Source organism: Lynx rufus, unplaced genomic scaffold (assembly GCF_022079265.1).
Source record: "Lynx rufus isolate CCGP_SWC_20201006 ecotype Redwood Valley unplaced genomic scaffold, mLynRuf1.p SCAF_17, whole genome shotgun sequence".
In the NCBI taxonomy this organism is placed as follows: Eukaryota; Metazoa; Chordata; class Mammalia; order Carnivora; family Felidae; genus Lynx; species Lynx rufus.
In genome coordinates this window covers 26,148,194-26,172,308 of record NW_025814831.1, presented here as the reverse complement: position 1 = coordinate 26,172,308, position 24,115 = coordinate 26,148,194, and the positions used below count along the sequence as shown (strand labels likewise).

The window sequence follows — 24,115 nt, the reverse complement described above, 5'->3', positions numbered from 1 at the left end:
GTACAGAAGTGCCCCCTGCCCACCTCCAACCAGCCACCTCCCTTCCCATCCCCGGAAGCAGGGCCGGGTTCTCCATCTAGCTTGTTGGCAGCTAGCACCACAATGCTGATTAACACGCTCACACCCCTGCTTCGGTTCCAGCAGCGCTGCAGGGTGGTGGTGGTGGTGGTGGTGGTGGTGGTGGTAGTGGCGGCGGCGGCGGTGTGCCAAGACAGCCGTGCTTCTGCTACTAATCACCGCCCAGTTTTGTTGTATGACTGTTTTTAATTCTAGTGGCCAGCACCGTCATAAATATGAAGATGATTCCTTTACTTTAAAATACTTTATTAACTTAAAATAGTATCTACTGACTCTCCACCAAGTACATAACAGAAGCTGATACACCTTCATGTCCCTCACCTTCCTTTACCCCTTTCGACACCTCCTGTCTTCCGTCTGCTACTGTTTACAATGCCGAGGTTTTTTTAATTTACATTTGGTTTATAACCACTGCTAAACTTTCCATGCTTTACCTGTAACTGATTCTATAAACTAGAAATTAATTATTATGATTATTTCACCACACTTGTGTGAAACAAAAGAAAGTCTTCCAAGTGTCAAAACTAAGTGATTTCTTTTTTTAACACCCAACAATTCAAGTCACATTTTAGTTTTGATTTCATCTTTTTTTCTTAATTGTTTTTAATGTTTATTTGTGAGAGAGACAAAGCATGAACAGGGGAAGGGCAGGGAGAGAGGGAGACACAGAATCTGAAGCAGGCTCCAGGTTCTGAGCTGTCAGCACAGAGCCCAATGTGGGGCTCGAACTCACGAACTGCAAGATCATGACCTGAGCCAAAGTCGGACGCTTAACCGACTGAGCCACCCAGACACCCAATTTCATCTTAAATGAAGAAGAGTTGTTCACTATTTCATAGCTCATCATATTATCATTATTTTTTTTAAGTTTATTTATTTTGAGAGAGAGAGTGAGCATGCTCGTGAGCAGGGAAGGGGCAGAGAGAGAGAGGGAGAGAGAATCCCAAGCAGGCGCCATGCTGTCAATGAAGAGCCCAACACAGGGCTCGATCTCACAAACCACCATGAGATCATGACCTGAGCCGAAATCAAGAGTCGGAAGCTTAACCAACTGAGCCACACAGGCACCCCCATGTTATCATTATGAAACAACTATTTCAGATCCACTAACTCTGGCTTTGGGGAGGGGCAGGGAGAAAAATCATACTAAGCACATAACTGGAGAGAGAACAGTAGCTCCTGTGAAAACAACGAGTGCCATAAGTCCCACATTCTGATGCAGGTCATATCTTTGCTTAGAATGATGTTCAGGGACAACCCTAAGCTCAACTAGAGTATTTAATGACAAACAAGCATTTATATTATAATCCAAGTTTTATCTGTTTTACAGTTACCTATAAATCCTATTTATATGAAACTAGGTTCAGTGTCTCTATCCTAATCTGATTCATAACATTTCTCCAACAATTCTTAGGCTCCATTTCTTTATCACTGATGAGATACAACACCTGCCAGTGAGAATGGAGCAAATGTTTCTCAGGCTCAGAAAGTCAGCTTACAAATGGTTGCTACGTTACAAGTGGACCTGGTTAGGGACAGCAAAGGTCAAATCACCTGTATCATCAAAGTTTGAGGATTTATCCCACTAAGGGAAAATCAGTAACAACATCAAATCAAAGATACATTTATATTTTAAAAACCAAATTATTAATCTTAAGTCTCTCGTACGTTTCTTCCTAAATCCTATAATTCTAGGAACATTGGTCAGTATACATACATGAGGCTTCAATTCAGGAATAATCCTATATGAGTGAATGAACGATCTTTTCCTCTTAGGTGCATAGCTTTATCAAGTCCTCAGCATTTACGAGCACAAAGAATATAAGGGACTAAATCGTAGGTCATTAACTCTTAATAATGCCTCTCTTCAAGGCACCAAAGTATTCATTTAATCATCCCCCAAGTATTTACTGCATGCCTACTATGTGCCAAACACAGTTCTAAACAGAAAGAATAAAATGAACAAGATGGCCAAAACTCCATGTTTTTGTGGAGTTTATATTCTACTTTGGGAAGATATAGGTAACAATTATGAGAATAATCAAGTCAAACAATTATTGACTCTAAGTTCCTGATACAGGCACTATTTAAGGTGCGAAGGAGGAACAAGATAAGGATCTTAACAGGGCAGGTGACATACATACAGAAACATTACAGCCAACAGTTAGGGAACTTCAATACATTATACAGTGAAATCTCCACACTACTGGTCTAGCTCCAGCACCTGACCAACAAGCTTTTCAAGTTACTACCCAGTAATACTGCCAAAACTGAACGTTCATTTTTGGAAAAGTTTCTGTCTTTCTATAACAGCATTATTCTATGACAGTTCATCCTTGTATTACCAAAAATATTAGCTAAAGGGAAAAAATAAAGTGTGAATACTAACACAGCACTCAGAAACTTAATTTATCTGAGACAAAACCAAAAATGATTAGACTCGCTGAATATGACAATAATAAACTTTATATGCTCATTGGAATTGTACTGTAGCTACACAATCAGTTATGAAGAAAAAAAACCCAAAAGCAAGTAACATAAAATACTTTAAAATACTTAAAACAGTCAAAATTACAATGAAAAGGTAAGGTTTAGAGATTTCATCACATATTTGGTGTTTTAGGACTGGACACCAATTTTAACATCTAGCAGTTAAGTCTATGAACTGACTTACATACACACTTTAGACAAAACACTGTGTTCAAACATTAAACACCAACCCTGTGAGACAAAATTATAAGTCTGTGATACTATAAAGCTGTGAAAAAAGGCTTTTGAGAGAAAAAGGGTATTAGCACAAAGGTGTTGTAAAAGAGCCTTTCAGTTGGTCCTGAAGAATGAACAGGATTTGGGGGATAGGAGGATAAGCATTCCGGCAGAGGGACCAAGCTGGTTTAAATAAGGATACATGAGAGGATACAGAAAAAGATGGGTTAAGCTACTGTTAAATGTAGAGGACCTTGAGCATCGTATCAAGAATTTGGACTTTATTCTGCGAGCAACTAGTAGATACTGAAGACTGCTATTTTCTATTTCTGCATCTTTAAGCAGATGCTGACAAACAGCTGTCTGTTAGGAAGAGCAACAGGTGGCCGTGTTCAGGAAAGATTGCAGCAAGAAAAAGGCAGTTACAGGCTGGGGCAATAGTTTGGGCCATAGGTAATCAGGGCCTGAAATAGAAATGTGGCAATGGGAGTAAGCAGAAGTGAGAGGCAGAATCAACAAAATCTGACTTAGATATGGGGGAAGTTGACCAAGATTTCAGGCCTGAATAACCTGAAGATAGAAAACCGCAGTGTAACTTCTGTGCTGTTCCTGTTCAAGATACATTCCTGAGTCTTAATCATGAGGAAAACACTGGGTGAACCCAAACTGAGGAATATTCTATAGCATAAGTGGCCTGTAATCGTTCGTGGTGTCAAAGTCATGGAAGTCAAAGAAAGAGTGGGAACTGTGGCGGCGGAAGACTAGAGACAGGGACCATTAAATGCAACACGTGATTCTGAACCACACCTGCATCACTCGGACACTGGCCAAACTTAAAAGGGGTCTGTGGAATAGACAGTAATAACGTTTCAGTATTAGTTACTGAAATAACATCATGCCATATTGTTTAGTTAATTGTTAATTGTTTCAGTGTCAATTTCTGGCTTTGTATGGTTGTATTGTGGTTATGTAGGAAAACGTAGGAAGTACTCACTAAAGCATTTGGGATGATGAGGCTTCTCATCAGCAGCTTGTTTTCAACTGGTTCAGGAAAAAAAAAGTCTTTTGTGCTTTATTTCCAACTTTTCTGTGTGATTGTTTTAAATAAGAAAATGATTTAAAAATACTATGCTCAGAAATACTGACTCTACCATATGGCTATAGCTAGTTCTACATCATGGAATTTTGAAATATTTGAATAATAGTTCAAATTGTTGTGATTTTTTTCCCACAGTTTTTAGTTGTCTTCCCCTGCCCCAGTCTCTTAAAGCCAACAGGAAAAGCCAAGAACACGGAGCAAGATCAGAATGCTCAAATTTCACATCCAGATGGCCAACCGACACACTCATCATCACGGAAATACAAATCAAAACCACAATGAGATACCACCTCACGCCTGTCAGAATGGCTAACATTATCAACTCAGGCAACAACAGATGTTGGCGAGAATGTGGAGAAAGAGGATCTCTTTTGCACTGCTGGTGGGATTGCAAGTTGGTGCAGCCACTCTGGAAAACAGTATGGAGGTTCCTCAAAAAACTAAAATTAGAACTACCCTATGACCCAGCAATTGCACTACTAGGTATTTATCCAAGGGATACAGGGGTGCTATTTCAAAGGGGCACGTGCACCCCAATGTTTATAGCAGCACTATCAACAACAGCCAAAGTATGGAAAGAGCCCAAATGTCCATTGATGGATGAATGGATAAAGAAGATGTGGTATATATATATTCAATGGAGTATTACTTGGCAATCAAAAAGAATGAAATCTTGCCATTTGCAACTACGTGGATGGAACTAAAGGGTATTATGCTAAGCGAAATCAGTCAGAGAAAGACAAATCTCATATGACTTCACTCATATGAGGACTTTAAGATACAAAACAGACAAACATAAGGGAAGGGAAGCAAAAATAAGATAAAAACAGGGAGGGGGACAAAACATAAGAGACTCTTAAAATGGAGAACAAACAGAGGGTTACTGGAGGAGTTGTGGGAGGGGGATGGCCTAAATGGGTAAGGGGCATTAAGGAATCTACTCCTGAAATCACTGTTGCACTATATGCTAACTAACTTGGAGGTAAATTAAAAAGAAAAAAAAATGCTCAAATTTCTCCCTACATTTTCTATTTTCTTCCAGAAGCTGCAAACTTTCAAAAAATGAAACCTGCACACTTAAAAATAAAAGACATAAGAAAGATGATCTTTGTACGGCAACAAGAAACTTGTGCTGCAAATCAACAGGGGTCCATACTTGGCCAGGAAAGAAGAAAATAAAAACTACCTTAGCACAGGTAATACATGAACTTCCTAAATCAGTCTCAAAATTGACATTCTGAATAAAAGCCTCAAATTTATGACCACATATAAAATGCTAAAAACTCGAATAATAGATTATCTTAAAGAAAAGATACATAATCAGGGTGCCTGGGTGGCTCAGTCGGTTGAGCGTCTGGCTTTGGCTCAGGTCATGATCTCATGGTCCGTGAGTTCGAGCCCCGCATCAGGCTCTGTGCTGACAGTTCAGAGCCTGGAGCCTGCTTCAGATTCTGTGTCTCCCTCTCTCTGCCCCTCCCCCACTCATGCTCTGTCTCTCTCTCTCTCTCTCTCTGTCAAAAATAAACTTTAAAAAAAAAATAAAGATATATAATAAATTCATGATCTTAAAAACAGAAAACTAAAACACATCTATCAAATACAGCATGTTCAGAAAAGTGAATCTGAGTGCCAAATAGGGTAGAGTGTGTGGTAATAAGGGTAGATTCAATTATATGGTACTGCAAGTGGTCAAGTGTAAACACAAAAACAAAACAAACAAAAAAATGCCATGCTAATAACTGCAGCTTATTTAAAGCATCTAGCTATAATTCTTTGAATTATCTGAAACTGACATGAGAAAGAAAGAAAGAAAGAGAGAGAGAGAGAGAGAGAGAGAGAGAGAAAGAAAGAAAGAAAGAAAGAAAGAAAGAAAGAAGAAGGAAGGAAGGAAGGAAGGAAGGAAGGGAGGGAGGGAGGGAGGGAGGGAGGGAGGGAGGGAGGGAATCAAGTTCCCAGTGACTTCACTGCCTTCAGCCCCATCTGCAACAGAACTCCATTGGGTTAGCATCCTGTTTGAAGTGGTCCTACAGCAAGGACTAGTTATGGTGAAATAACTTTACACAACACAGAGATTGAAAACGTGCAAGTAAACAGAAACTGTCATATCTTATAAAAAGGAGAAAATAGTATGTCAAAAATGAACTTATTCAAAATAATGCTTGATATTTTATATCCAATAGCAGAAATCAGAAAATTAGAGGGTAAGGCATGAAAAGAAAGAAAGCCAGCTTCTTAGTCCAACATTCCCTAAAACTAAAATCAAAGCCAGGACCAAGCACTTACATTACGTGACCTTTTCTCCCTCCTTCCTATACAGAAATTAAACATGAGATATCTGACACAAGGTAGAGAAAAGGCTCTTCACATTGCAAGTTCACTGTCATGATGTAAAAGTGTCTTCAGCTCACATATGGGTTATCTTTAGCTCTCCCCATTTCCAATTCACAGCACTGTGGAAATTCAATGAAAGAAATACTGGTGCAGCTCTTATGTAAATCTGATTCCTTCCAAATAAACTTCTTCAACATATAAAAAGTGAAAAACAGTACAATATTAAAATGCATGGTTCTAGAAAGCCTAGATAACCCAAGATGAAACTGAAAAATGCCCCTAAAATGAGCCATGCACATACATATATAACCATAAAGACATACTACAAATTAATACAAAACAGAAGAAAACAATAAACACTTACAGAAGATATATTTGACTCAGACTAAAGAAAAGATTGTTTAAGGCACAAAAACATTGTCCACATGGGAAAAGAATCATAAATTCTATCACATTAAGAATGAAAACTTTTGGGGCGCCTGGGTGGCGCAGTCGGTTAAGCGTCCGACTTCAGCCAGGTCACGATCTCGCGGTCCGTGAGTTCGAGCCCCGCGTCAGGCTCTGGGCTGATGGCTCGGAGCCTGGAGCCTGTTTCCGATTCTGTGTCTCCCTCTCTCTCTGCCCCTCCCCCGTTCATGCTCTGTCTCTCTCTGTCCCAAAAATAAATAAAAAAACATTGAAAAAAAAAATTAAAAAAAAAAAAAAAAGAATGAAAACTTTTGTGAAAGTTTTGTGAAATTATTAACAAGATTTAAAGAAAAGCCATGTCTCTCAGGTTGAGAGACAATAGTGGTAAAGAATTATTATCCAGAATACATGAAGAACTCTTAAAAATACCCATCTAAACAAACAGCCAGGGGCGCCTGGGTGGCTCAGTAACTCTTGATCTCAGCTCAGGTTTTGATCTCAGGGTTGTAAGTTCAAGCCCCACCTTGGGCTCCACACTGGGCGTGGAACCTACTTAAGAAAATAACAAAAACAAACAAACAAAAACCCCCAGCCAAAGGGGCAAATGATCAGGAAAATAGAAATAAAAACTACAATGAGATTCTGTTTCACGCAGATCCCATGTGCAGGATTAAAGGGACTGACAGTATCTACAAAGACAAGGAAATGGGCATATGATAACTTTCATATACTAGAAGGGGAGACTGAACTGCTGTAAGGACTTCTGAAAGAATTTGGCAGCCTCTGAGGATGTCCACCAATATCACTGCAAGATAAAGACTCTCGGCCACACTGTTGCTGCAGCACCATGTAACAACAGCGAAAAAGAGCTGACAACCTAAATGTCCATCAATAGAGCGATGAACACAGAAGCTGTGGTAATACTACGTGGAACATGTAACGGCAAAAACAAATGAATGAGAACCTCACACTCAACAGAAATAATGCAAACAATATTAAGCAAACAAAATAAATGGCAGAAAAACTTCCCTCATATGACCAACTTATGTAACATTTAAAAACAGAAAATACCATAGACAGTCCTCACTACTGGAATCCAGTCTGTTCCTAAGTGTGTCACACTGTGAATTTCAGGCGGCAGAGTCTGTATATTACATCATTCAAAAATAAGAGAAATTACATGTTCCTGGCTCATCCAAAGCTCCAAACTGAAACAGTCTTCAATATCTACATAACAGCCTACAAGAATTTCTATAAAATAGAAGGCACCTAAAATACCAATGACCTATTTTAACCCTCAAACAACTGAAGTACTCTAGCGTGCATCATTCAGTGATGCTGCCCAGTACGGAGTCTATTATATTTCTACTTAGGCATTCACTCGTCTCCAGGAGCATGAGCACTCCCATGTTTTCTTCAAATGCAGGGACATCCGTGGGCCTCTTGTGCTCACCTATTTCCTTCATAGGCTTTCCTGCATATCACAGGACATTTTCATTAGTAATATAGGGAAGATAAGAGATATTGCACAACACATTTTACAACACAAGTGGACAAGGGACCGGGTCCTATCAGGAAAAGAGGAGAAATACAACTGAAGTGCACTCCACAGCCTCTTCCCCAGACTTGTGCACAAGTGAAAACATCTTTGATGGTGTGCACATGATGGGGGTTTTGATTCAGACAGTTAAATTCCATAAGCATTTCTGGAAGTCATCACAGCAAAGAGTGAGCCTTCAAACAGTGGGGGATACTTACATTACACGGATATGGTCCTAGTAAAAGCATAAAAGTACAGAAAGATAACTTCAGAATAGTGGTTATCTCTGGGGAATGGGTGAGAGAAACAGAAACAAGAAGGGACATTACAGGGAGTTTTAGCTATCTTTTTCTTTTTAAAAAGTGGATAAATGGGGTGAGATATTAACATCATTAAAATATTAGATCATGGGTACATTATTTTCTGTACCTTTTCATCAAATCTGAAGGACCAATAACATTTTTTTTAATGCTTATTTATTCTTGAGAGAGAGAGAGGAATAGAGACAGAGCACAAGCAGGGGAGGGGCAGAGAGAGAGGGAGAGACAGAATCCGAAGCAGGCTCCAGGCTCGAAACTGTCAGCACACAGCCCGATGCAGGGCTCGAACCCATGAACCATGAGATCATGACCTGAGCCAAAGTCAAACACTTAGCCAGCTGAGCCACCCAGGTGCCCCTGAAGGACCAATAACATTTTTAACCTACCTGAAGCATGCCAGAAGCCTGCCAACATTAGTGAGGCCACAGATTCATAAGAATCTGAACTCAATACTAGACAAGAATCTGAATTTGATACTAGGGCAAGAGAACCAGTGTGTCTGTTTTTTTTGTGTGTCACCCTAATACCCTTAACAAGACAAGTGTGCCTCCTATCAGAACTGCCATCCTCCACACCTCACCTGCAACCCCTCTACCCGTACTATTATGCTCAGGCCACAGTGGACTCCTTGGTCTTCCTGACCACAGAGTTGCCTCCATCTCTAGGCCCTTTTATCCCTGGATTTTTCAGGGCCAAATCCTCACTTCTCTCAAATTCTTGCTAAAATCTTGCCTTCTCAATGACAACTTTATTTAAAATTGCAAACTGGGTCCCTCAAAACTTCTCTACTTATTCTCCGGAGTACTCACCATTTTCTAGCATACTCCATAATCTGTTTCCCTCACTAGAAACCCCATTAGGCAAAAATTTGGGGGTGTTTCATTCTTGATGAATCACGAGTGCCTAGAAACAGCACCTAGCACACAGCAAGCGCTCAAATATTTGGTAAAATAGTAAAACTTCAATTTTTCTGTTATAGTACTCTCCAAGACTAACACAACAAGCCACTGTCCTCTGCATCTCCAATACTGCCCAAGTGTATACTCCACTCAAATGATCTGCTTGTAAGCCCATTTCCTGTGGATTGTGATTCACAGAGCCTAACATGTAGTGAGATACTCAGTGTTTGTGGAATGAATGAAATTCAATGTCTCGAACATAAGAGAGTAAGTTTCACTTAGGGCAGGCCACTTCTATTTTAAAATCACACTCAGGCAATTACTTGCAGATACCTCTTTTTAAAAATCACTTTAAGGCATAGTCAAAGGGCTGCTGCTTGAGTCACACTTTTTTCCTTCTGCAAGGACAACGAAAAGATGCATTCAGTGATACCATAAAAATAAACATTACCTTACACAGTCAAATCTAAAAGAAATCAGGTCATATTTAATTAAGACTGGGTAGCTGGATTTAAGAGATACAGAATTTATCTCTACTTTTGGTTTCATTTTTATTATCCTCTATTTTGGCAGAGAAATAATGTAACCAAAAGAAGTTTGTCACTACTAATTAAAAGTTTTAGAGAGTAATTTTTAAAATGTATAAAAGCTGGTAGTGGCAAGTTGTAAAAATGGCCACAAACTCTTGGACCCACTTCCCATTTGAGACGGTGTCTGATTTCCCTGCCCTGCAATCTGGACTGGCCTTAGTGACCTGCTTGTTAACAACAAATCAGAAAAGGTCATGGGGTTACAGCACATCCTTTGGAAACGCCTGCTCTGAAACATCCCTCTGGATTCCCAGTCACTGTACGATGAGGAGCCCAGCCTCGCGGAGAGGGAATGTGAAGGTGCTCTGGTCAACAGCCTCAGCTGAGCCCAGAATTCAAGACACTTGGGCCCAAGTGACATGGGAGGGAAGAAGCCTCCAGATGATCCCAGCCCCCAGCCATCTGAGTCTTCCCCAGCCGTTTGGGTCTTCCAAGCTCAAGCCTTGGATATTACGGAGCAAAGACAAGCCATCCTGCTGTGCCCTGACCGAATTCCTGACCTGCAGAATCTGTGAGCATAATAAGACGGCTCTTATTTCACACCACTATGCATAGGGGGTGGTTAGAGAGGCGAGAAATAAACTGGAAAATGAGTGCTAACCCAACGTCTATCTATAGCTAATTACCATATTTCATTTTCTCACTGCCAGCAGAGCCTAGATTTCATTATTTGGTATGGATAAGTCATCTATCCAGAGGTCACACATCACACAGATCCATGCTCTAGGACAGGGCAAAAAAATTATCCAAAATTAACTTTGATAGCTGTTGGCCTTTCACTGCAGTCACCTCAGTCCATATACTGGATCAGTAAGGTTGATGGCACCTACGTGAAGGAGGTAGATCACTGCTAGCTATATATGTATATCTCAGATCAGAACATGCTACTTGTAATTAACACCATAAAGGAAGGAGAGGAGATAACATAGATACTGTTAACAGGGGGTTACTCACAAGGCTCCATACTGTGTTCACAATATGAATGAAGTATTTCCTCCCCCAAGGAATGAATTCATGAAACTGAAAATAACCAACACTTTCAAAATCCATTTCCAAAAATCTCTTACTAGAGATAATAAGGATATATCACAGATGAGAAAAAATATGAAGGTAAAATTCTGATTTAAGAAAACAGGCTTACATTAATCAAAATCAGACATACTCCTTCCTTCCTGTTTTTCAGTGCAAACCAAATAAATCTTACCACAAAATATTATATAAATGAAGACAGCTCAAGGCTGATAATGCAGGATCTTTTACAAGAATAAGACTCATTTTAGACGCACTTAAAAAAGCAACAACCAAAACTAACGTATGTCTCATACACACAATGGAAATAGTTCAGAAGTGAAAAAAACAAAACAAAAATCCCAATTGTTCTACATTTTCTGCAGTCAATACTGCCCTCTAGTGATGCAAAATAAAAGCCAAATAGAAAGTACTACATTTTATTTATTGTTCATTTTAGTATGTTTATGTCAGGGCACCTAGCTTGGACTACAAATCCCACCAAAGACAGAATAAACAAATCCAGGATGACTTTTATTATCCGCTCTTAAATTAGAAACTCTTTTAAAAGGCACTGAATCAAGGACACTAATATATGCAAACAGCAGACTTTAAATACATTGGGAACAGATTCTCACTACACACAGTGAGTTACATCTTCATATAAAACTGTACAATTTGAGAAAGACTCTGGGGCTCATTACCTAAGACTTATGAAGATAGGTAAGATCGTAAGATTAAAGTGTCACCATCTGTAGACAAGAAAATTCAACTGGAAGCAAGCCAGGCTAGTTGTCATGGCATATGTGTACCAAACACACTGAAAAGTGCCCATAGCAACCAAGGCCTCACACACCTGCCAGTTCTGCCCATTAGTAGACCTGACTCCTCATTTGAGGAAAAAAGTTCAAGAGAAGAGCATGTTTGGTTGCTAAGCATTTACCGAACATAGGAAATTTTCCAAGAAAACACACTTACCGAGGGTAGTGCCATCCTGCCCCATGATGCACTTCATAGAGGTGACAATCTGCTCCACAACAGGCGGTGACAGCGACGTGGCATACACTGCACTATGGGAATGTGTTCGCAGATAGTCTATCAGCTCCTGTGGAGTTCACAGAAGCAAGTCATTAGAGGTAAAGCTTGAATCCTCGGGCGATATCACTGCCTTCCTTCCAGGTGAAAGCACTCTTCCTCCCTTCAAGAGCATGGGGATGGGGACACTAATCTGAGATTCAAGATCAACCAGCATCAACGGTCAAAGGACACCACCAGCAACAACTGCATCTGACACATGGCAACAGCCTCAGGCTTTGTTTTGTTTGTTAAATGTGCCACAACATGAAAGAAAGAAAAACTAGTTTTAAAGAAGCTCTCTAAATTTGGAGAACATACCACTTAATGTTATAAACGTATCTGCAATGCTGTGTTAATAAACAAGGTGTATGGATTGCTTTTTAGATACAATAATTTCCTTTTTTTTTTTAAGTTTATTTATTTATTTTGAGAACACATGCAGGGGAGGGGCAGAGAGAGAGGGAGAGAGAGAGAATTCCAAGCAGGCTCCACACTTGTCAGCGACTTGGGGCTCAATCTCACAAACCACGAGATCATGACCTGAGCCGAAACCAAGAGTCAGACACTTAACCAAATGAGCCACCTGGGCACCCCACAATAATTTACTTTTAAGTATTACAAAAAATATTATCTACATGCTACCCTATGTCTGCTAAGCCCATCCTTACACTTCTGAGTAAGAGTAAGACCGTTCTCTAGCATCAATTTTAAAGGTATTAAATATCCTCTAGGGCCACCTGGGTGGCTCAGTTGGTTAAGTGTCCGACTTCACCTCAGGTCATAATCTCATGGTTCCTCAGTTCAAGCACCCCACCAGGCTCTCTGCTGTCAGAGCAGAGCCTGCTTCAGATCCTCTCTGTCCCCTTGTCTCTCTGCCCCCCCAACATTAAAAAATCTAAATATCCTCCAGATACACAGATTTATAAAATAATATAAATATGGCAGAATAGAAATTCACTGGGTCTTTCATGAGAACAGGAAAGCCATCTCACTGAGTGAAGAAAAACTTTGTATGCCAGTTACAAGGAGTCCAAAACAATCAGGTCCATGTCCCTATTCTCTCCTTTTAACTTCACTAAATCTTTAAATAAAATGTGCAAAGTAGCTCATGTATCAGAACCCAAAAAGGACACACAGAATAGGACTACAAAAATAGTATATCACTTCAAAAACACTAAAAACTATTCAAAACCCACAAAAGCAAAGATATACCATACCTAAATGATCTCCCAGAGTATGATTTCAAGTCCTTTGGTTTGGCAATAAATCTTAGCAATCAAACTCTCCAAAGTGAGCCTGGTTCCATTAACAAAAATTTGAGGTAAAACTCTATCAGCCTTGACTAAAACCACTAATAATGAGTTTTTTCTAAAAGGCAATCAATTATTAAGAGAAAGTCCATGCTTTAAGCCTCCCAATGTCAAGGTTTAAAAAGGAATTAGAGATATGTATGAGCTCCTACCACATACCTCATACAAATACTAACAAATGATGTGTTTTTTTCTAACACCATGGAGAGTTTTTTTAAATAACAGTTTTACCGAGATGGAATTAACTTTTCTAAAGTATACAATTCAGTGGCTTTCAGTATACTCATAGAGCTGTGCGACTTTCATCACTATCTAATCTTGTTTTATTTATTTTTTTAAAGTAGGCTCTATGCCCAGCATGGGGCTTGAACTCATGACCCTGAGATCAAGAATCACATACTCTACCAACTGAGCGAGCCAGGCCCTACTATCTAATTTTAGGACATTTTATTACCTCAGAAAGAAACCTCATACCCATCAGCAATCACTTGCCGCTTCTCCCATCCCCTCAGCCCTTGGCAACCACGAACCTACATTCTGTCTCTGAATCGGCCTGCTCTGGATATAAAAGCAATAATATAAATCATATAAAAGCAATAATACAATGTGACCTTTGTGACTGACTTAAGTTCATGTAAACTGACTAACGTGAACTTTCAAATTCATCCATGTTGTAACATGGACGTACATTATTTTTTCAACCCTTACTATACAATCTTATAAACTAGGCATATTTATCTCTGTTTTTAGTGATAAGGAAATGGGAAGGTTAAATGCTTTGCCCAAGGTCTCACAAAGTTAGGGAAATATTCAAACCTAGGCCTCTGTCTCATGATTCAGCCATTTCCATCACACCACATTGATTCTCAAAAGCCTCAGAATTCATTACATAATTTTTCAATTGAAAAATACAATGCCTTGTAGTACACCAGAGCAGGCAAAATAATCTTTTTCTTCCTGTCTCTGTGCTCACCCAAGATGCATTCGAGGTCAAGGGGAGGGAAAACTGGTCTTCTATTCCCACTGGCTCTCATTACAAACTCTACTTTTGAAACTGTGGGCACAACTCAAACCCAGTAGAAGACTGTGGCAAACAGGCAGCACCACTGTGTGTTCTCTCATACAAGAGGGTGTTCTGTATCTCAGACCAGTGTGTAGTTTAGAGCGAAGCTCAAATAAGAAAACAACAAACAATGAACAGAACCCGCCTTCAGTTTATCAGTCACTCCCTAAGCTGAACTGTGAAGCCCAAAGGCACTGGGAGCCTAAGCCACAAACAAATTCAGGGTCTCCACATCGGGGTTCCAGATTCTTATCTGTCACAAGTGAGTTACCAAGTCTAATCACCAGTCCCTTTATCCTCAATTGCTCAATTCACATGGCCCATTTACCTTCTTGCCTCCAATGTATCCTCCAGAAGCACCAAAACTCTTTGTGAATGTTCCCATCATAACGTCCACATCCTCAGGATCCAGGCCAAAGTAATCTACCACCCCTCGACCTGTAGGGCCCAGAGCCCCAATGCTGTGAGCTTCATCTAGATACAAGTATGCCTTGTATTTCTTCTTAAGAGCAATCACTTCAGGAAGGCGAACAATAGATCCCTCCATGCTGGCAAGACAGGAGAAAATACATACAGAGACTTCTTAACTCAAAATTAGGGGCTGGTCTGTCAACTTACTGTTATTATTAATTTTTTCAGTTTATTGCTTTTTTAAAATAGTTTGACAACTCTGCCTGTGATTTTATTTTTTTTTTTATTTTTTTTCAACGTTTTTTATTTATTTTTGGGACAGAGAGAGACAGTGCATGAACGGGGGAGAGGCAGAGAGAGAGGGAGACACAGAATCGGAAACGGGCTCCAGGCTCTGAGCCATCAGCCCAGAGCCCGACGCGGGGCTCGAACTCACGGACCGCGAGATCGTGACCTGGCTGAAGTCGGACGCTTAACCGACTGCGCCACCCAGGCGCCCCATCTGCCTGTGATTTTAAACTAGCAAAGTTAGGTGATGCCATGGCCAGGCAGATGTCTAGGGGAAAGGAGAGTGGATCTTTTAAAACAAGCGTCAGAACAGAACTGATCTTAATTTACCACAGAGGGATAAAGGTCACCAGATTCTTCCAATGCTTGTAATTACAGGCAACATTAGATTTTGTATTACGTTGCATGTGTAATTAAAATAACAGAATAAAATGAAATAAAAGAATTAAAAAAAAATAGGACGTAAGAAAGTAAGTGCGAGGACTGCAAATAAACCAGAATTAAAATCTTTCTTCAAATGAAATGATGTATGATTTGTTTTGACATATTAGAAAATATATTCCAATTCTTGGCCCTCTGTATAAATTCCCTCTATAAACAGCAGAAAAAGAAAGGACCCCAACAGAGGGGTGATCTGGAGACTATGAAGCACAACAGAAAGAATAAAGAAAAGCCAGAGAAAAAGACTTCTGTTCTAGTGCAAACTCTGCTTCCAGGTTTGTTTGGTTTTTTTTAACCTTTATTTATTTTTGAGACAGAGAGAGACAGAGCATGAACGGGGGAGGGCCAGAGAGAGAGAGGGAGACACGGAATCTGAAGCAGGCTCCAGGCTCTGAGCTGTCAGCACAGAGCCCAACGCGGGGCTGGAACTCACAGAGCGCGAGATCATGACCTGAGGCGAAGTCGGCCGCTTAACCGACTGAGCCACACAGGCGCCCCTGCTTCCAGGTATTTTAACAAATCATAAACATTGTTTCCTTAGTTTCCAGAGGGGTCTAGATTACCATTCCCTTCTGCTTAAAAATTCTGTAACTTCATGGAGCCAAATCAGAAAAGATAAGAATAGGAAAGCAGGATTACCTATATATTCCCTCCACAAGGATTAGAATTTTCTTCCAGGGCCTTCGAGTCCGAGGCTGACCATAAACAATGGCATCTTTCAGCAGCTTCTCTAGGCTTTGCATATCTACATCACACAAAAAAGAATTTCAGCACAAAGTACCTTCCTCTTTCTGAACTTTATTTCAGAAATGCAAATACACATTTCTTATTCAGGAAGGGTGTCTCAAATAGCAAAGGACATTAACTTATGGAATCAGAACTGAGCAGAAAAAGGCAAAATGGGTGAGCTACTGCTAGCTTGAATGACAATATGAAATGTAATAAATGTTCAAAACCACAAAAACTCCACCAAATAACTGTGGCATAGGTGATTCAGAGTTGGTTAGCATGCTTGTGAAATGGCTCATGTTTCATGTTAAATACCTGACCATTCAGTTAGCTTTTTTTTTTTTGTATTCGTAGAATCAACTATATCTTTAATCCTAGTGAGTCATTCAGAAATACACACATAAAAGACTCAGCAAGAAAGTGCAAATAAACTATTAAAAATACATGCACCTCTTAAAAAGCAAATAGGAGGGAAAATTCATGCGCATGCTCCATTTCCTTTCACCCAGGATACACTCAATAACTGCTTATTAAACAGCTTTAACTTAGTAGTGTGCTAAAAATACGCCAGTGGCATCCATGAGACTACGTGGTAAGAAAGCTTGGCAATTAGTTAGCCTTTTGTTTGACTTGATCTGCTGTCTGTACATTATCTAGCTCTCATGGCTCTGTTGGTCCTTAAGGATGGTTAACAGGCCCAGAAACAGCTTGGCTGGTACTACCATTAATGAGGATCATAATTTTCCTGTTAATGATAAATGCTCTGGGGACACCTGGGTGCCTCGGTCAGCTGAGCATCTGACTCTTGGTTTGTGCTCAGGTCATGATCCCAGGGTCAGGGGTTCGAGCCCCATGTCAGGCATCAGTCTCGACGCTGTGTGTGGAACCCACTTAAGATTCTCTCCCCCACCACAAGCCCTCCCCTGCCTCTCTCGAGGCACCTGGGTGGCTCAGTTGGTTAAGTGGCCGACTTCAGCTCAGGTCATGATCTCACTGTTCATGGATTCAAGCCCCACATTGGGTTCTGTGCTGACAGCTCAAAGCCTGGAGCCTGCTTCGGATTCTGTGTCTCCCTCTCTCTGCTCCTCCCCTGCTTGCACTCTGTCTCTCTCTCTCAGAAATAAATACACATTGGGGCGCCTGGGTGGCGCAGTCGGTTAAGCGTCCGACTTCAGCCAGGTCACGATCTCCCGGTCCGCGAGTTCGAGCCCCGTGTCAGGCTCTGGGCTGATGGCTCGGAGCCTGGAGCTTGTTTCCGATTCTGTGTCTCCCTCTCTCTCTGCCCCTCCCCCGTTCATGCTCTGTCTCTCTCTGTCCCAAAAATAAATAAAAACGTTGAAAAAAAAAATTAAAAAAAAAAAAAAAAGAAATAAATACACATTGAAAAAATTTATTTAGAAAAAGTTGAAAGCCAAATAAAAGGAGAATCTTGTATTTTGTACCAAAAGGCTTCCTTTAGCCTTTATTTCTATTCTAATGAGGAAGAGAATAACTTTTTAAAGTTTATTTTTTTGAGAGAGAGAAAGAGAGAGACAGAGACAGAGAAAGAGAAAGAGAGAGTCCCAGGTAGACTCCACTCTGTCAGCACAGAGCCTGATTAGGGGCTCGAACTCACAAACTATTGATCATGACCTGAGCCGAACCCAAGAGGCAGTCGCTTAACCAACTGAGCCACCCAGGTGCCCCAAGAATAACTTTTAAAAGACTGGACCAGAAGGACATTTTAAATGTCGCAACATGCTTCATTTAGATTTTCTATTATTAATGTAACTAATGGTACCACTGCCACTAACCCAAAAAATATTAAACACTAAAGTCTGAAGTGGATTCCACATCAAACTCACTGTTGTGTTTGAAGATTCGAATGGTTGCTCCCGAGAGTCTGGCTCCTAGAACCAGAGATGCATGGTTTAGTTCGTCACTCAAAATCAGGCAACCCTGCAAAACCACAAGCACAGGAAGGTAAGAAGCTGGGAGGAAAGATGTAGTTACACAAATTATAAAACGCTAAAATCATGAATAATGCTATCTTATTAAGGAAAGCTTGTACAACAGCAAAACTATCAATTTCAAGAAGAAGAAAAGTATACATATTTTTGTTTTGCAAAATTAACTTAGAAGTAGATGCAGAATTCCAGCCTTTTCATTTCTTCAGTCCTGTGACTGACTGAAATATTCAGGTATACAACAACAAGCTTTTATTTACATCCAAACTCTGAATTTCTCTTCTGCAAGTCTTCAAATCCTTTACTTGCCACTCTTGCATTCCACTGTACCTTAAAAGGATCCTCCTCCTTTCCCTCCATACAATTTTATTTTCTTCTCTTTCCAGCTCATTTTTTTTCCTGACAAAATCTGCAATATGATTTGTTATTTACCTTTTTATGTATTTTTTTAAGAGTTTATTTTTAAGTAATCTCTGCACCCAACGTGGGGCTCGAACTTACAGCTCCGAGATCAAGAGTTGCATGCTCCATGGCTGAGCCAGCCAGGAGCCCCTCACCTCCTTTTTAGACATTCTTATTCACCATTTCTGTGTATCAATCTACCATGAACTATCATCCTTAGTTCAAAAATAAAATAAAATTAAATTAAATGTCAGCAGTTAACAGCTAAGTACTTAATAGGTTCCTGGCATTATGTTAAGGCTTTTAAAGGCATTATTACTTTTAATCCTCATTAAAAAAATCTCTGAGGCAGGTACTATTATTATCCCCACTTTACATATGAGGAAATTCCCTTTCAGAGAAGTTAACAAACCTTGCCCAAGGTCACAAGCATGCTAAGTGATTCATTACAAAGCTTCTGCTACCAGAACACATGCTCTTATTCTACAGTATACTGTTTCCCCCTTCCTTGAAGCTGAATAATCAACAACCTCACATAGAATTTAGTATCAGACTCAAAGAAATATTAAAACTGTATTGGTTCCTGCCTTTAATAGATTAAATGATACTTAATAACATTTCAACTAAAATACTTGATTTGAAAGATAAATCTTTAAGGTAAGACCTTCCGTGTCTGTATATAAGATCTCTAATTCTACATGATTAGAGTTTCTGAACATACAGGGAAGAATAGAACAAGATTATTTAACTCTTTACTGTGAAAAATTCTGAGAAATTCCAAGTAAGAATCTCAAGATTTATACTGCTAAAATGCAGGACAGGAATGTATCATAATCAACGTGACGAAGTCAAAGAACCATACATTTAGGTCTTTCAAAGAATGTGTCCACTCTATCTAAGTTGTTGAATTTACTGGCATAAAGTTCTTAAAATGTCCTTATTATCCTTTTAATGTCTATAGGATGTGTAGTGGTGTGCCCTCTGTCATTCCTGCCACTGGCAATTTGTGTCTTCTTTTTATCCTCACCAGTCTGGCTAGAGAGTTATCAATTTTATTCATTTTCTCAAAGAACCATCTTTGGTTTCACACATTTTTCCCATTGTCTCTTTTCTAAATCATTGATTTCTGAATTTACCTTTATTTTATCTTTCCTCTGTTTGGACTCTTTGGGACTCTTTAATTTGCTCTTCTTTTTCAAAGTCCTTATTTAGATGGCTGATTCAAAATGTGGCTTTTTTTTATATAAAATTTATTGTCAAATTGGTTTCCATAAAAATTCTTTTTTGGGGTGCCTGGGTGGCTCAGTTGGTTAAGCATCTGACTTTAGCTCAGGTCATGATCTTGCAGTTCGTGAGCTTGAGCCCCACATTGGGCTCTGTGCTGACAGCTCAGAGCCTGGAGCCTGCTTCAGACTCTGTGTCTCCCTCTCTCTCTGCCTCTCCCCTCCTCATTCTCTGTCTCTCTCTCCTTCAAAAAAAATGTTATTCTTTTTTTTTTAATGTTTATTTTTTTCATTTTGAAGGGAGGGGTGATAGGGACTGAGAGAGAAGGAGAGAGAAAAGTCCCAAGCAGGCTCCAAGCTGTCAGCATGGAACACAGGGCTCCATCTCATGAACCATGAGATCGCAACCTGAGCTGAAATCAAGAGTCGGACGCTTAACCAAATGAGCTACCCAGGCACCCCAAAACTTTTCTTTTATTAATACAAGCACTTAACACTATATATTCCCTGAGAATTGCTTTAGCTTTGTCTCACAAATTATAATATGCTTCACTTCCATTTCATTCAAATTATTTTCTATGTTTCCTTTCTGCTTTGACTCATGAGTTATCTGGAAGTATGTTTTTTCAAATATTTGAGCATTTTCCAGGTATCTCTGTGTTACTGATTTCTTTCTTTTTTTTTTTTTTTTTTAATTTTATTTGTTTTTGAGAGAGAGAGCAGGCATGTACGAGTTGGGGAGGGGCAGAGGGAGACACAGAAGCAGACTCCAGGCTCTGAGCTGTCAACACGGAGCCCAATGTGGGGCTCAAACTCATAAACCGTGATATCATGACCTGAGCCAAAGTCTGACACTTACAGATGCCACCCAGGTGCCCCTTATGTTACTGATTTCTAATTTAATTGCATTAGAATCAGAGAACATACTTTGAATAATTTAAATTTTTAAAATTTTGTTAAGGCTTGTTTAATGGCCCTGAAAATGGCCTATCTTGGTAAATGTTTGCTGTTATTGGGTAAAATGTTTCATAAATGTCAATTAGGTCAAGTTGGTTGATAATGTTTTTCAAGTGTTCTCTAACCTTGCTGATTTTCTGCCTAGTTCTATCAATTATTCAGAGAAGGATATGGAGATCTCTAGTAACAATTATATATTTGTCTATTTCTCCTTTCATCAATTTTTGCTTCATGTACTTTGAAGCTCTATTTAGGTACCGATATATTTTAAATTGTTATCTTTTTAATGAATTAACTCCTGTATCATTATACAATGTTCCACTTTACCCCGAGAAATATTCCTTGCTCTGAAATCTTTGTTTATATTAATATAGTCACTCTAACTTTCTTTTCAATTATTGTTTGCTTGCTGTATCTCCTTTCATCCTTTTACTTTTAACCTGTGTCTTTAAAGTAGGTTTTTGGTAGAAACCTACTTAATTTTATCTAATCTGACAAGCTCTTTTTTCTTTTTGAAAAAATTTTTTTAACTTTATTTATTTTGAGAGAGAGAGCACGTGTGTGGGGGGAAGGGGCAGAGAGAAGGAGAGAGAGAGAAACCCAAGCCGGCTCTGCACCGTCAGTGCACAGCCCAACGTGGGGCTTGATGTCTCATGAATAGTGAGATCACGACCTGAGCCAAAGTCAGATGCTTAAATGACTGAGCCACCCAGATGCCCCCGACCTCTCTTTTTTAATTGGAATGTATAAGCCATTTATATTTAATATATCATATAATATCAATATAATTGGGTTTAAACCTCCTCCCTTGGTATTTGTTCTCTATTTGTTCCATGTGTTCCTTGAAACCATACATTATAGGGGCGCCTGGGTGGCTCAGTCGGTTGAGCGTCCGACTTCGGCTCAGGTCATGATCTTGCGATCCGTGAGTTTGAGCCACGTGTCAGGCTCTTTGCTGACAGCTCAGAGCCTGGAGCCTGTTTCAGATTCTGTGTCTCCCTCTCTCTCTGACCCTCCCCTGTTCATGCTCTGTCTCTCCCTGTCTCAAAAATAAACATTAGAAAAAAAAATTAAAAAAAAAAAAAAAAAGAAACCATACATTATATAACTGAAAAGGACTTTACCGTTAACCTAGTCCAAGTACCTCATTTTACAAAGCAAAATCTGAGGCTCAGAAAGTCTGTGACGGGGTGCCTGGCTGGCTCAGTCAGAAGAGCAGGCAATTCTAGTGTCTCCCTCCCTCTCTCTGCCTCTCCCCCACTCACACTGTCCCTCTCAAAAAATAAATAAACATTTAAAAAAAAAAAAAAAGAAGAGCAGGCCAATTCTTGACCTTGGGAGATCATGGGTTTGAGCCCAGGTTTGGGTGTAGAGATATCTTAAATAAATAAAACTTAAAAGAAAAAAAAAAAAAAAAAAGGAAGGCTGTGACATGCTCACAGTCATAGAGCTAAATTTGAATACACAAAAAAATAAATAACTTTGAATATATAAGCAACCAAACAAAAACCCAAGCCTTCCAACTCAGTAATCTACCAATTTTTCAATATACAATTCCTAAACATCAATATTAAAAAACCTGGGGCACCTGGCTGGCTCAGTCAGTGGAGCATACAATTCTTGATCTCAGGGTTGTGAGTTCAAGCCCCACATTGAGTGTGGAGCCTACTTAAAATAAAATTTAAAAAATAAATAAAATTCCTTGAGGGCCCTTTCAAGCGGAGAGTGTCAGTCTGCTAAAATGTGATTTACAAAGTCTCTTATCTCTTCTCTCCTTAACTGCCTCTTACAAACTCTACCCACAAGGGAGTAAAAAATACACAGTTCTTAAATTATTATTTTTATTAGTACTACTACTTTTAACCTTCATTATTACTTTTTTTTAAGTTTATTTACTTATCTTGAGAGACAGAGAGAGAGTGCAAGCACAGGAGGGCAGAGAGGGAGAAAGAGAATCCCAAGGAGGCTCAACACTGTCAGTGCAGAACCCAATGCAGGCTTGATCTCATGAACGGTGAGATCATGACCTGAGCCGAAATCAAGAGTTAGCCACTTAACTGACTGAGCCACCCAGGTGCTTCAAACCTTCACTATTATTAACTTATATTCTTACTTTTAACCTATAGTATTACCTTCACTTTACATATATACCTATAATTTGCCTATATTATCTCTGAGCAACACGCATTATAAGAACAAGTATTAGGGTACCTATGTATTTTCAAATTTTTCTACTTAGGAAAAACCACCTGTTAAACAACCTTCCAAATTAAACATTCTTTCTTTCAAAATTTTAGCATTTTATGAGGTTTTTATCAGAATCCCTTTCAAAACCACATGAATGACAAAGGCAAGAGTCCTCTAATGGAAGAGTAAAGAATCATGAGTTCTAGCAAGAAAGCTTCCACTAAGTCTCCATGTGATATTGTTATTCAAAAATTTGTGATAGAAATATCTTTCGGCAGACCAGGTTTGGTATGAAGTTTACAACAGCCTTTGGCTTGTTCTGAATGCTTTACAACATACAAGAGAGTTTTCATAAATGACAAGTCTTACTTTGCCAACAAGAGCAGGAATGTTCATTGAATTTGTTGCAAATCCCATGCCATATGCCATAGCAGCTTCTACTCCCAAGAAACTTGCCACGAGCTTCTCTAGTTCTTCATGCTTGTCCAGGTTTCCTGTGTGAAGAACTTAGTGAAGTTAACACTGCCAAATCCTGTATTTAAGAGTTACTCATTACTTTATAAAAAGAAATCACAGTCTTCATGTTACAACCCTTTCAGACTAAGCTCTATGGAAGAGTAGTATGAATAGAAATGGCTAACGAAAGACATCGTGGTCAATACCACTTCAGATCTGAATACCTTCAGATTCAGCACCTGTGATGGAATTTCTGTAAAGAAGATTGCCAACAATTTCTCCCATTCCTGCTGACACATGATAGTTCTAAGTCTAGGCCTTGAGAGGCCTGGCAACATCTGCTTTTATACTTTTGAAGTCAGCTGCCACACAAAACAGTCTAACTAGCCTGTTGTAAAGAAAAGCCACGGGGAGCAGGAGGGCCTCTGGAGGATAAGAGACTATGGAAGAGGAATGCAGAGCTCAGCCAGCCCTTGACTGATCCCACTACCCAACTGAGGTACCAGACATGTAAGTGAAACCACCCTGGATACTCTATCCTCAGCCATAATGCCCCACCCAACACCACATGGAGCTAAGATAAATATCAAGGCTTCTCCAAATGGCAGAATTATAAGCAAATAAATGTATGTGTCTGTTTTAAGTC

The 24,115-nt window shown here is 39.5% G+C and overlaps 1 protein-coding gene across 1 annotated transcript in view; it reads right to left on the bottom strand.

Annotated features, from left to right (window-relative positions):
- SPTLC2 (serine palmitoyltransferase long chain base subunit 2) overlaps positions 1-24,115 on the bottom strand; it is a 102,507-nt gene that overhangs the window by 40,154 nt on the left and 38,238 nt on the right. Inside the window, exons 5-9 of the mRNA XM_047080291.1 lie at positions 23,383-23,507; positions 18,143-18,236; positions 16,209-16,314; positions 14,758-14,977; positions 11,958-12,084 (exon numbers count right to left, since the gene is read on the bottom strand). Of these exons, the coding sequence (XP_046936247.1) occupies positions 11,958-12,084; positions 14,758-14,977; positions 16,209-16,314; positions 18,143-18,236; positions 23,383-23,507 (672 nt within the window). The remainder of the gene's footprint in view (positions 1-11,957; positions 12,085-14,757; positions 14,978-16,208; positions 16,315-18,142; positions 18,237-23,382; positions 23,508-24,115) is intronic.